Consider the following 11,760-nt stretch of genomic DNA (forward strand, 5'->3'; position numbering starts at 1 on the left):
TCCAGGGTGACACGGAAGGGTGGCGGGTAGACGTCCAGGGGTGATGTGCTCCTGTGAATGGAGAGAGTGCTCTATAGACCCCTTCAGCTGAGCGGTCTTGGGAAAAGCACCTCAGCCCTGTGAACCTCTGCTTTTCCCATGGGTGAAATGAGGGTTGCAGAGAGGTGGGGATGATATTTTGTATCCAAGTATCCAGGGCAGTGCCTGGCAGGTAGAGTGCCCTATGGGTGTTATACCCTCCCCGAGAGTAGGAGGAAGAGTCTGGGCACAAGGCAGGTGTGGGTGCTACCTCCGTGAGTGTCTTTATTTTTCTTTCTTCTCCTTCTTCTTTTTTTTTTAAATTGGGATGGAGTCTTGCTTTGTTACCCAGGCTGGAGTGCACTGGCAGGATCTCGGCTCACTGTAACCTCCACCTCTCAGATTTAAGCAATTCTCCTACCTCAGCCTCCTAAGTACCTGGGACTACAGGTGTGCACCACCATGCCCAGCTAACTTGTGAATTTTTAGTAGAGATGGGGTTTCATCTCTACAAATACTAGCATTAAACTAGCATAGTTTTAACAAGCTCTAGGAATAAAAATCACTTTATTAGCCAAGGAGCAGAGCTATTTATTATGCATAACTTGATTTTCTCATCAACTGCTCCCATTTGCTATTACGTGTTCAAGTTGGCCAGACTAGTCTCGAAGTCCTGACCTCAAGTGATCTGCCCATCTCAGCCTCCCAAAGTACTGGGATCGTAGGCATGAGCCACTGCACCCGGACTTGAGTGTCTTAAAGGCTAGAATAGCCTGTGCGTCTCCCCTGGCTCCTTTTCCTCTCCTCTCCTAGTCTCTGTCCTGGTTTGGCTGGCTGCGATGCCCATGGCCATGGTGGGCCAGAGTCTGGGGCAGTAGGGATTGGAAAGACATGACTAGGCTCAAACTCTATTTCCATATTTACTGGATGGGCAGCCTTGGTAAAGCAGTTCCCTTCATGAGCCTCAGTTTCCTGATCTGCAAAGTGGGGAGAATAATATACTCCTTGTATGGCTGGGGTGGGGAAAGAGACAATAGATGTCAAAAGATCAGGTATGTAGGCATATAGTAGGTGCTCAGCAAATGCTGGCCCCCTTCCCACTCCACAGTCTCCAGCCTGGTTCTTGGGATCTTCTGTATCCCAGATCTGATGCTGGGGGAGGATCTCCCTGGGAAGGGTGTCATGGGGCAGGACTGTGTCCTTGGACTGTGTCTCCTGACTGCCCAGGGACTATGACCAGCTACTCTGAGGCCAGGAACTGGCTGGGTCTGTGGCCCCAGGGAGGATAACGGAGGCAGAAGCTGTAAGAGAGAGGTCTTGTGCCTAGAGTGAGTGCTTGTGTCTCGATTCACATGTTCCTGTCTGAGGAAAGCTGCAATCGTGCCATCCAAGACGTAATATATCTGTAGTGCATAGTTTTAACAAGCTTTAGGAATAAAAATCACTTTATTAGCCAAGGAGCAGAGCTATTTATTATGAATAACTGGATTTTCTCATCAAGTGCTCTGATTTGCTATACATATTCAAGTACCATTTGTTTAGAAAATAATTGCATGCCTAGCAATTGAGGCTTTTTGGTGTTGTATTGGTGGAGTTAGAGGTGCAGGTCCTTCCTTCCAGAGGGGCTTGCTCTGTCCCCAGGAACTGGGAAGGGCTTAGGGTGAGGCTGAAAGAGCCACCAGTTGGGGGCTGGGGTTCAAGCGCAGCCTTGGTCCTGCTCTGAGCAAGCTTAGTGGTCTCAAGCTGTTCACACAGCTTTTCTGGACCTCTCTGGAACTTGGATACTATTCTCTAAGGCTACATCCAGCTGCAGACAGTGATGTGTTCTGTTTCCTGGAGTTGGTGTCCTGCCCGGGGCTAAGCACACATTCTCGACAGAGGGTCCTCATGAGCCCTGGATCCCTTGTGAGCAATTCCTGCCATGTGGACCCCAATTTGACTCTTTGGTCCTGAACTTGCTCTCTCTAGTTCGGTTGACCTGTAAGGGCCTCCTGACTGTGGGTTTGGGAGGTAGGCTGGGCTGTGTGAGATTCGTCAGGGTCTGAAAGAAGACTCCCCTTTTGCAAAGTTTTTCAAAGTGATGTGAGAGGCACAAAACTGGGGAGCAGCACTGCACTTTTCTCCTGCAGTGTTGAACGGAAGTGGGGCATGCTGGCTGAGTGCAGTGTCTGGGCTGGATCCTGGGCTGGTCACTCGGCATCTGTGTGATGGTAGGCAAACAGCTTCACATCTCTGTGCTTTGGTTTTCCCACCTACCTATAGGGTTGATCTGTTTTGAATGGGCTAATCCACACATACATTTAGAGAAGTGTCTCTCCCATATAAGAGCTCAATAAATGTTAGTGCTTCTTGTAGGATGGCACATTGTCAAAGCCACCCAGCAAGTCAGAGTGGAGGCTCGAATCCCATCTGCTGCATCCTCTGCCAGGGTTCTCCATTCTGGGAACGCTTTGGGGCAGGGAATGTGGGGTCTGTGAGAATCGAGCCCTAAGAATGACATGTGAGCCCTAAGTGAGCAAAGAGGACCATGGCGAGCAGCCCAGGGACAGGGCATGGTGTTGGGGAGGTCGTGTGATGAAGGAGCATCCTGTCATTTGGCTTTCTAACCACGCCCCCCCCCCAAGCACCTTTCTATCCTTTTCACAGATTATTATGGAGGGCCTGCTCTCTTCAAGCTGCTTACACATATCAGGCACGTGATTAAAAGCAGGGTGGGTGTTACCAAGAGGGAAACACTGGGCGATGTAAGAGGGTACCTAACCTGGACTTGGGGGAGAAGGTGTCAGGAAGACTCCCTGGGAGGTGAATTTTAAACCAAAGACGAATCTGACCAGGTACAGTAGTCATACCTGTGATCCCAGCACTTCGGGAGGCTGAGGCAGGAGGATTGCCTGAGCCTAGAAGTTCGAGGCCAGTCTGGGCAGCATCGTCAGTCCATGTCTCTAGTAAAAATAAATAAGTTAGCTAGGCATGGTGGTGTGCACTGGTAGTCCCAGCTACTTGGAGGCTGAGGTGGAAGGATCACTTGAGCCCGGGAGGTCAAGGCTGCAGAGAGCTTTGATTGTACCACTGCACTCCAGCCTGGGCAACAGAGCAAGGCCCTGTCAGAAAGTAAAACAAAATAAAATAGAATAATGAAGACAAATTGGAGAATTCAGAAATCCAAGTGCAGGAAGTGAAAACAATTGAGGCTGGGTAAGACAAAGAGAAATGAGCCAGTAGATGATCTTTCAGAGAGGGGACCAGCCACTGATTATACAGCTGTCAGGGTTCCCCAAGGTTGCCACAGACAGGCAGCTGTCGGCAGATGTGGCCGAGCTGATGGTTAGTGCAGTAGGTAGGTGCTTGGGACCCTGCCTTGGACAGGCTTGCATTTGAATCTCTGTTCCAGCATGGCCTAGGTGAGGAAGTCGCTCAGGGACATGCAGGTAGGGGCGTGGGCGAGTTCCTCAACTCAGCATAGGGCGTCGTTGTGAGGATTAAATGAGGAAAACCATGCCAATCCTTCACCAGGGCGCCTGGCCCCACTGATGTGGCCTCAGACTAGCCCCATCTCTGAGCCCTTCCAAGCCAGGACACGATTTTGCTTGATGCAGAAAATGGGCTTGATGCTCAGAAATGTGGGCAACCTGCATTAAGAAGGATCAGAGAGAGAGAGAGAGAGAGGGAGAGAGAAAGAGAGAGAGGAAGAGAGAGAGAGGGAGGGAGTGGGGGAGAGAGAGAGAGAGGAAGAGAGAGGGAGGGAGAGACAGATACCGATGGAGAGAACTAATTTATTTTTCTTTTGTTTTTCGTTTTTTCTTTTTTTCCATTTTTCTCTGAGGAGAGAGAACTCATTTCACTTGGGAAACTGGGTCAGGAGCTAAAGGCTCTTGGGCAGTGGACTGGGAAGTGCTGGGGAAATGTCGCTGTCTGCCCTCCTTGGAGGTTCCCAGTGCTTGGAGACCAGGAGCATCTTCTCAGCCAGAAGATGACAGCACCGGGTCACCTGCTGTCTTGCCTGGTGACGAGGGTGGCTCCACATTCTCTCTCTTCTGAGGGCAGGTGCGTGGGAATGGGGTGTAATTTTGCTACAGAAAACAGAGGCCAGGCAGTAGCTTCACCCATGTGATTCTTCAGACTTGTGCTGGACACAGAGGACACAGAGCTGATGTGTGCGCTGACATGTCTGCCTGGTGGGTAGTCTGATGCCCACAGAAAAGACAACAGGAATCGCTGTTCAGCGCTGCTGAGGCCTCACCATGCACCATGATCTCATTTTATCCTCACAATGGCCTATGGGAGGTGACTGTCATTAGTCCATTTAACAGATGAGTAGAGTGAGGCAGAGCAAGTTAAGCATCTTGCCCAGCTAACAAGCGCAGGGGCTGTTAGACTGCACAAGTACTGCGGTGAGGCTCAAAGAAAGAGCGGCTGGGAAAAGCAGGGGTAATAATGTTCCTCTCCAGAATCTTAGCCTGCACTGACGTACGAGAAAATGATCAAAACCCAAATTGAGGGGCATTCTGCAAAACAACTGGCCTGAAACCTTTAAAAATGTCAGTATCAGAAAAGAAAAATGAGAGATAGATAAGGTGTCTCAGTTAAAGGATGAGAGACCCAGCCACTGAAGGCAGTTCAGGATCCTGATTATGTCCTGAATCCAAAATAAGAACGAAAACAAAGTGCCGCTCTCGTGGGCATTCTTGGGGCAGTAGAGTTTCTGTATTAGAAAATAGGATTGTATTGATGCCGAATTTCTGAGTGTGGTCATACGGGAAGGGCACATACGTGTTCATCTTTTCCGAAGCTTTTGCACTTTTCAAAATAAAATGAGGGGATAGAGGGTGGGGAAATGGATTCTGACACAGGTCCAGGGGTATCTGGGAAGAACCCCACTGAGGGGATGAGGTTTGAATCAGGCCCTTGAAGATGCCTAGAAGCTGGACAGGCAAAGAGGGGAGAAAGGGCATTCTGGGCAGAGGTTCTGAGGTGCAGGGGTTGGCGGGTGGGTGGGGAGCACGGAACAGCCTGAGTGGACACAGGGCAGGGAGCCGGGAAGTGGATCTTGGGGATTGGAACTGGGAGCATGGACTGGGTAGGAACCAATACTTCTCCTCCTGCTGGCTTCAGGGAGGGCAGGGTTTATCCCGGACACCTGGGAAGCCATGGCAGCATTTGGGGTGATGGAGGTGCCAGACCCTACAGAGCTGTAGTTGTGATCCTGAGAGGCTGTGTAGGTGCTTTGGGTGGGAGCAGCCTAATGTCAGGGCCCAGGAGGCTGCTGCAACAGCCCTGGGCAGAAGTGCCAAGGCCTCATCCAGGGCAAAGGCAGTAGGGTTACAAAGCACAGAAGGACAGTGTTTAGGTGGCAAACTCCACAGGATCTGGCAGCTGCCGAGATGGGGGTGGGGGCGCAGGGAGGAGTTGAGCGTGACTCAGAGCTTTCCACCCGGGGCGACAGCAACATGGTCAGGCCAAGAGCATGGCCAGGGCCTGGGGGTGGGGGGCTTGTGTGTGTGAAGCGGGGTTGGAGGAATCTGGAATTCGAGGTGCCCATGGGACTCCCAGAAGCCAGCTTATAGCCACACTAGGGATTCCAGCCTTCCGCACAGACACGACGGCTGGATGCCCACCAGACCTCCCAGCCTAAGGGTGAGGGGGCACGGGGCAGTGGATGGCCAGGAGGCTGAGCGAGGTGACGGGAGTTGTCTCCCAGGTCTGCCCTAGGCCTGTGTGTGGTGGCCCCTTTCCCTGGCTTACAGACTCCAGCCCTCTCCCTACATCATCCAGGGCTTTCTGGCCACAGGAAGGCTCATGCGAAGCAGCGCTGAGGCAGTTTCATAGGAGGAGCTCAGGAGCTGGGGACCCCAGGGTCTATAGCCCCCTTTCATCACCACCCAACCCGCACTGCTGCTCTGCCCCCACGGGACAGGGAGGAACCAGCAAACAGCTTTCCCCACCCCAGGGCCAAGGACTCTCGCCAAGGCTGTCCAAACCAGATGTGCCACACCCCTCTGGCTGGGCGGCCCAGGCAGGAAGGCTGGGCTGCATGGAGGGAGGGAAGGGAGAGGAAGCCCAGAGGGTCACGAAAGCCCTCTGATGCTGGGTGGGCTTGTCGCAGGGTGGGGGCTAGAGCTCTGGGCTTGGAGGGAGGAGAAGGACTTAGAGGCTGGACCCCTTTCCCTTTTTTGGGCCCGGGCTCTTGAGAGAGGCTGGGGGAAGGGATGGAGGGAGCGGTGGAGAGACCAGGCAGCTCCCTGCTGTGGCTGTGTCTCCTTCTGCCTCTGAGTTCCCCCAGGTAGGTTCCTTTGGAGCCAGCAAAGGAAGGGCCCAGGTGTGCTCCGTGAGGCTGTCTGCCACTTGTCAGGAAAAATAATAATCATTGTCATAACAAGACATTGCCCTTGAGCACCACTTCAGACTTTATGGGGCTTGTTTATATACTCTGCCTGTACCTGCATAACAACTGGCGGGGTACCGGGCACCCAGCTCTTCCTCTCAGCCCATATTTTAGCATCTGCTTGTTGAGAGGTTCCTTTTTCCCACTGGGTCTCCTGATGCCTTCTTGCAGTGCCTGCCCACTGGTTTTGGTTTGCCTTCTCAACTTCACAGATGATGTCTGGTCCCTACTTACAACGACTGTTCCTTCAGATACGTGAGGATAGGAGGCTTACAGGCCCTAGACTTTCTCCTCTAGCATCCCGGGACATCAAACCTATGGGATGACTCTTAATGAGATCACCTCAGTGCCCCTGTTTTATAGTGGAATTAAGCGGATGCCAGCAGAGGCTGGGGCCGCTTGGCTGGAGGTGGCAGAGCTAGTCCCTCGCTCCCACCAGAGTTTCACAGCCTCTCCTTGGAGGGGAATGTCTCCTCATTCATTCCACTCTGAATCATCTGCAAGTCCCACCCCCATCACTTTCAGTCCCTTTACCCCAAAGGGACTGTTGTGTCATTTCCCCCTCTCTCTACACTCAGACTGTCTGGTCCAAACTCCTCAATTTCATTTGGGGACTGTGAAGCTCAGGAAGGGTCACTGGTATTCTCAAGGCCACGTCTAGAAGGCAGGTCCCCAGACTCCAGTGCTCCCTTAGCCAGAGCCAGGACCCAGTAGGGCTGAGGGTCAGGAGTGCGCTCGAGCATGCCCTGGGGCTGCTTAGAGAGGCCTGAGCAAGGGCAGAGATGAACCTGAAGCCCTGTCCCTGCCCTCCAGGCCCCAGCAAGGAGATATCTCCTGTGGCTGGGCCCACAGGGCAGGCGCAACTGGGGCCCCTGGGAGAAGCCCGTCTGGAAGGCTGCACGTGCCGCCCATGGGGTCACTGGGCTGCAAGGATTCTCTTCTGGGAGACTCTGCTGCCCCAACTGTGCTTTGGGAAGAAGGCCTGTATCCCTAGGCTTTGGGGAAAGGGCTGGAAATGCAGCTTGGGGAGGGAAGTTTGCTGGGTAAGCTGCAGTGGGCAGCTTTGCTTGACTTAATGGGGTGAGCCAAGAGTCGGACTGGGAGAGCTGGCTTTAGGGTTTCCTGTCTGCCTCCCCCAGAAGCACTTAAACGGAACCCCAGGTGCCTTCTCTGCACCTCCCCCAGGCCCAGGCCTGGACTGCTGCAGTTCACACTGACCAGGGCCCCTCCATGGAATGTTTGTGGCAGAGATCTAAGGGAAGGCCCCCGAGTCCAGGCCCGAGATGGAAACCAGGGGAGGTGAGACAGGTGAATGAAAGGGACTTACCCGCCCCTCCTAGTGGGATGGGGGCCACAGAGTGAGGCCCAGAGATGGGCAGTAGCCTGCCCCACCCTCACCCCACTCCCAGCCAAAGCTCCTAGAACCCAGCCAGGAATATCAGCACCCAGGACATGGCTGGCTGAGCTATCCTGCAGAGGCCTCCCTGACCACAAGGGGGCACTGTTGGGCTCTGGCTTCCCACCCTGCACTGCCCTCACCTCTAGCCCCGGCTTCTCTCTCTTTTTTTTTTCTGAGATGGAGTCTTGCTCTGTCACCAGGCTGGAGTGCAGTGGCACAATCCCGACTCACTGCAACCTCCGCCTCCTGGGTTCAAGTGATTCTTCCGCCTCAGCCTCCGGAGTAGGTGGGACCACAGGCATGCGCCACCACACCCGGCTAATTTTTGTATTTTTAGTAGAGATGGGGTTTCACCATGTTGGCCAGGATGGTCTCAATATCTTGACCTCGTGATCCGCCCACCTTGGCCTCCCAAAGTGCTGGGATTACAGGCGTGAGCCACCGCGCCTGGCCTTGTCTCTGCATTTCCAACCAACTTCAGAAAGGTTGAAAATACAGTGCAAATAATATTTGCCCCCTCTAGAACTCTGAGAGTAAGTTGCTGACATGATGCCCCACCACCCTTAAATACTTTCCTGATTTTTCTACAAGGACTCTCTTACCTGACTAGCACAGCTATCAAAATCAGGAAACTGACATGGACACTTTAATACCATCCAATCCAGACCCAGGGAAGTCCTGCCAGTTGTCCCAGTGACGTCCTCATAGGCATCAATGGAACTTGGTTCTGAAACGGCCGTTACTCTTGGTTGCCAGGTCTTTTTGCTGTCTTCAATCTGGAAAGCTCCTCAGCCGTTCCTTGATTTTTCATGACCTTGTCACTTCTGCAGATTCCAAGGCATTTAATTTGTGGGCTGTCCCTTAGTTTGGGTTGGCCTGGTGTTTCCTCATGATTAGAGTCGGACTGAGGCTTTCTGGCAGGGATACCGTGGAAGCGGTGTCGTGCTCAGTGCACCCCTGCTTGGAGCTTGGACTCGTCACCCCATTACCATTGGAGGGATGATAACTTTGATCACTTGATTAAAGTGGAGGAAGCTAGGAAAAGTTACTTTCTTCCTCTATGTAATTTCTAAGTATGATGTGTGGGGGGGTGCTTGGAGATGTAAATATCTTGTGCCTTATCAAACTTTCAGTTTATTTAGTTACAGTCATGAGTTGTAACTGACTAAACTTAACCATGGGGACACATTCTGTGAGATGCGTTGTTAGGGGATTTTGACATTGTGCAAACACCATAGGGAGTACTTATATATACCCAGATGGTGCAGCCTACTGCACACCTATGCTACTGGATGGTATAGTCTGTAGTTCCTGGGCTCAAACCCTGCACAGCATGTCACCATACTGAATGCTGTAGGCTGAGAACCGTAACATATGATATTTGCATATCTAAGCATATCTAAATGTAGAAAAGGGACAGTAAAACTACAGTATCATAAGCTTGTGGGATCACTGTCATTATGTGGTGATGACTGCATTTCTGATTGTCAGCGCGGATGCATTGAAGCCATTCCTATCATCATGTATCCTGATGCTCCGATGTTCCTGGATTTGGCCTTTGGGAGCTCCTGTGTCCTTCTGTCTCTCTTTGATCCCCTGACCCCCTTGTTAGTTTCTGTGTGTCTCTGTTTCATCTCTCACTCTCTCTGTTTGCCTTTATCTTGGTCTTTCTTCTCTGTCTCTCTGTTGCTCCTCTGTCCTGTCTGCTTCCTGTGCCCCTCCCTCTCCCCTGTCCTTTTCTCTCTCTTTCTCTCGGCCCCTCTGTCTCTATGCTTTTGCCTCTCTGGGTTTCTGCCTCTGACTCAGTCTCATTTTGTCTGCTTTTCTCTCTGTGTTTCTATGGCTTAGTCTCTGTCACCCAGGACTCGCCTCTGCAGTGTCTTCAGATGGGAGTCCTAGACACTCGGGCTTGTGTGTGGGACACTGCCACTCTGCCTCCTGTGAACTCAGTTCCCCTCTCCGGCCCCTATCTCAGACTCTGGGGGCTCTGGAGCAGGTGTAAGGAAGGGAACAGGAAAGAGTGGACCTTGTTTCACTGGCTACGCACACCGCGGGACTGGGATCGTGTCTCTGTGTGTGTGCACGTGTGTGTGTGGAGGGGTGTCAGAGAGGTCTGCGCTTGGGAGGCGGGAGAGAGGGAGCTGCTGGTGTCCGTGTCCTGCCCCCGTCCTGCTGCAGCTGGGAAGGGAATCAGGCTAGACCCCAGGTTGAATGCCTGGGGCAGGGGATGCTTGTCCTGGGGAGTCCTCTGAATAGGGGCACTACCCTGATGGGGCCCGCAAGGTGGGCAGGGTCTGTGCAGGACTTTGCATCTTAGAGCATCTTCCCAGATGTGGTTTCAAAGGACAGACTGCCAGAGCTCCAGGGGTGTGGTGCCATCCAGAGAGAGCAACTGAGGCCTGTGGTGGTGGTGAAGAGGTACTGACCCAGGGCTTTATGGTAAGTCAGGCTCAGAGGGAGGCTTGGGCCGCCAGCCTGCTGCTCATGCATGAGGTGGTGGTTTAGAAAGGGATAGTTTTAGTCCCAGGCTGGGACTCTGCTGTGCACATATCCTTGGGGTCCCAGCCTGATGCTTTGTTCTCTGTATTTTCATAATGCAGAGAACTGAAAATAAAGACGGAAGAAGGCTTCCTGGCTGGGCCAGGGGATGGTGTAATGGGGAAAGAATGAGGGGAAATGGCATTGTGGGACCATGGTTTGGAGGAGCGAAGGCCCATCAGCAGTAGAGCGGACAAATAAACCTGCTGTGTCCACACAATGAAACGGCGCACAGGAGGGACGAAGGACGAGCTGTGCGGGATGCAGCCATCCGAGGGGACCTCAGATTCGTGTGTGTGAAGGAGGCGAAATGCAAGACTACGCATTGCATAATTCCACCTCGAGGAAGTTCAGAAATCTGGCATCATGACTCTTTGGTGATGGAAGCCACAGTGGCATGAACCTCGGGCGGGGAGACACTGACTGGGAGGGGTCATGAGGAGTTTTCCGGGATGTGGCTCTGTGGGGTGGATGTGTGGCACGTTGTATCGAGCAGTACATTTCAAGCTGGTGCAGTCTGCTATGTGTGAGCCATGCCTTCATGATAAATCAAAAGAAAGCCAAGGTGGGAGGCCATGCGGGGGCTGCAGGTCCCAGGAGCTGGGCTCTCCAGCTGCTGTCTGGACTCAGGCTACGGGCCCCACCTGAGTCTGGGATGGACGTCCTGTCACCCCCATACCTTTCTCTGTCCCTGGTCCCTCCTCCCTCCTCTGGGCCCTGAAGGGCTCTTGCCATCCTTTTCCCAGTCCCTGTCTATCTCTCTCCAGGCCCCTAGACTCCTTCCCCAGGACCCCAGCCTTCTGCCCAGGGCTGACTGTGCCTCTCCTCCCACAGCCAGAGGATCTGGAGGCCCCCAAGACCCACCACTTCAAGGTGAAGACCTTCAAGAAGGTGAAGCCCTGTGGGATCTGCCGTCAGGTCATCACACATCAAGGCTGCACCTGCAAAGGTGAGTAGCTGGCTGGGCCATGGGGGATGGGAGGGCCCAGCAGGGGAATGAGATGGCCGGGCCTGGGCCAGGCTGGGACTCTGCTGTGCACATAGCTTTGGGGTCCTAACCTGATGCCTTGTTCTCGTCTGGTGGAGGATGCGGAGCTCACCAGATGAAAAGCATGTGGGTGGGTGTGGTGGGCATGGCAGGTGGTGGGAGGCATGGAAATGGCATGCAGCTTGTGTGAGGATGAATGGCATGAAAAAGGTATATGAATGTCACCTGAGTACCATGAAGAAGGTATACGAATGGCACATGAATGGCATGTGGAAGACGCATGATCAGTATGTGATGGCATGTGGAGGTTCTGCTGAGGGTGTGTGGTTGGTGTGGGGATGGTGTGTGGATATTGTGTGCTGAGGGTGTGTGGCTGGCGTGTGGATGGTGTGTGGATGATGTGTGCTGAGGGTGTGTGGTTGGTGTGTGGCTGGC

The 11,760-nt window shown here is 53.1% G+C and overlaps 1 protein-coding gene and 1 long non-coding RNA gene across 11 annotated transcripts in view; one reads left to right on the top strand and one right to left on the bottom strand.

The window, feature by feature from the left end:
• The window catches only part of TNS1 (tensin 1), a 214,550-nt gene that overhangs the window by 9,004 nt on the left and 193,786 nt on the right, over nucleotides 1–11,760 (top strand). For all 9 annotated transcript variants that reach the window (XM_037740770.1, XM_037740771.1, XM_017534926.2 and 6 more), the window contains one exon: nucleotides 11,172–11,286. In XM_037740770.1, the coding sequence (XP_037596698.1) occupies nucleotides 11,172–11,286 (115 nt within the window). Of the gene's footprint in view, nucleotides 1–11,171; nucleotides 11,287–11,760 lie in introns of those variants that run through there.
• LOC108308893 overlaps nucleotides 3,780–11,760 on the bottom strand; it is a 19,855-nt gene continuing 11,874 nt past the window's right edge. For both annotated transcript variants that reach the window (XR_001827089.2, XR_001827088.2), the window contains one exon: nucleotides 3,780–4,293. This is a non-coding gene — a long non-coding RNA (uncharacterized LOC108308893). The remainder of the gene's footprint in view (nucleotides 4,294–11,760) is intronic.

The sequence above is a fragment of the Cebus imitator genome, unplaced genomic scaffold, assembly GCF_001604975.1.
Source record: "Cebus imitator isolate Cc_AM_T3 unplaced genomic scaffold, Cebus_imitator-1.0 Scaffold89, whole genome shotgun sequence".
NCBI lineage: Eukaryota > Metazoa > Chordata > Mammalia > Primates > Cebidae > Cebus > Cebus imitator.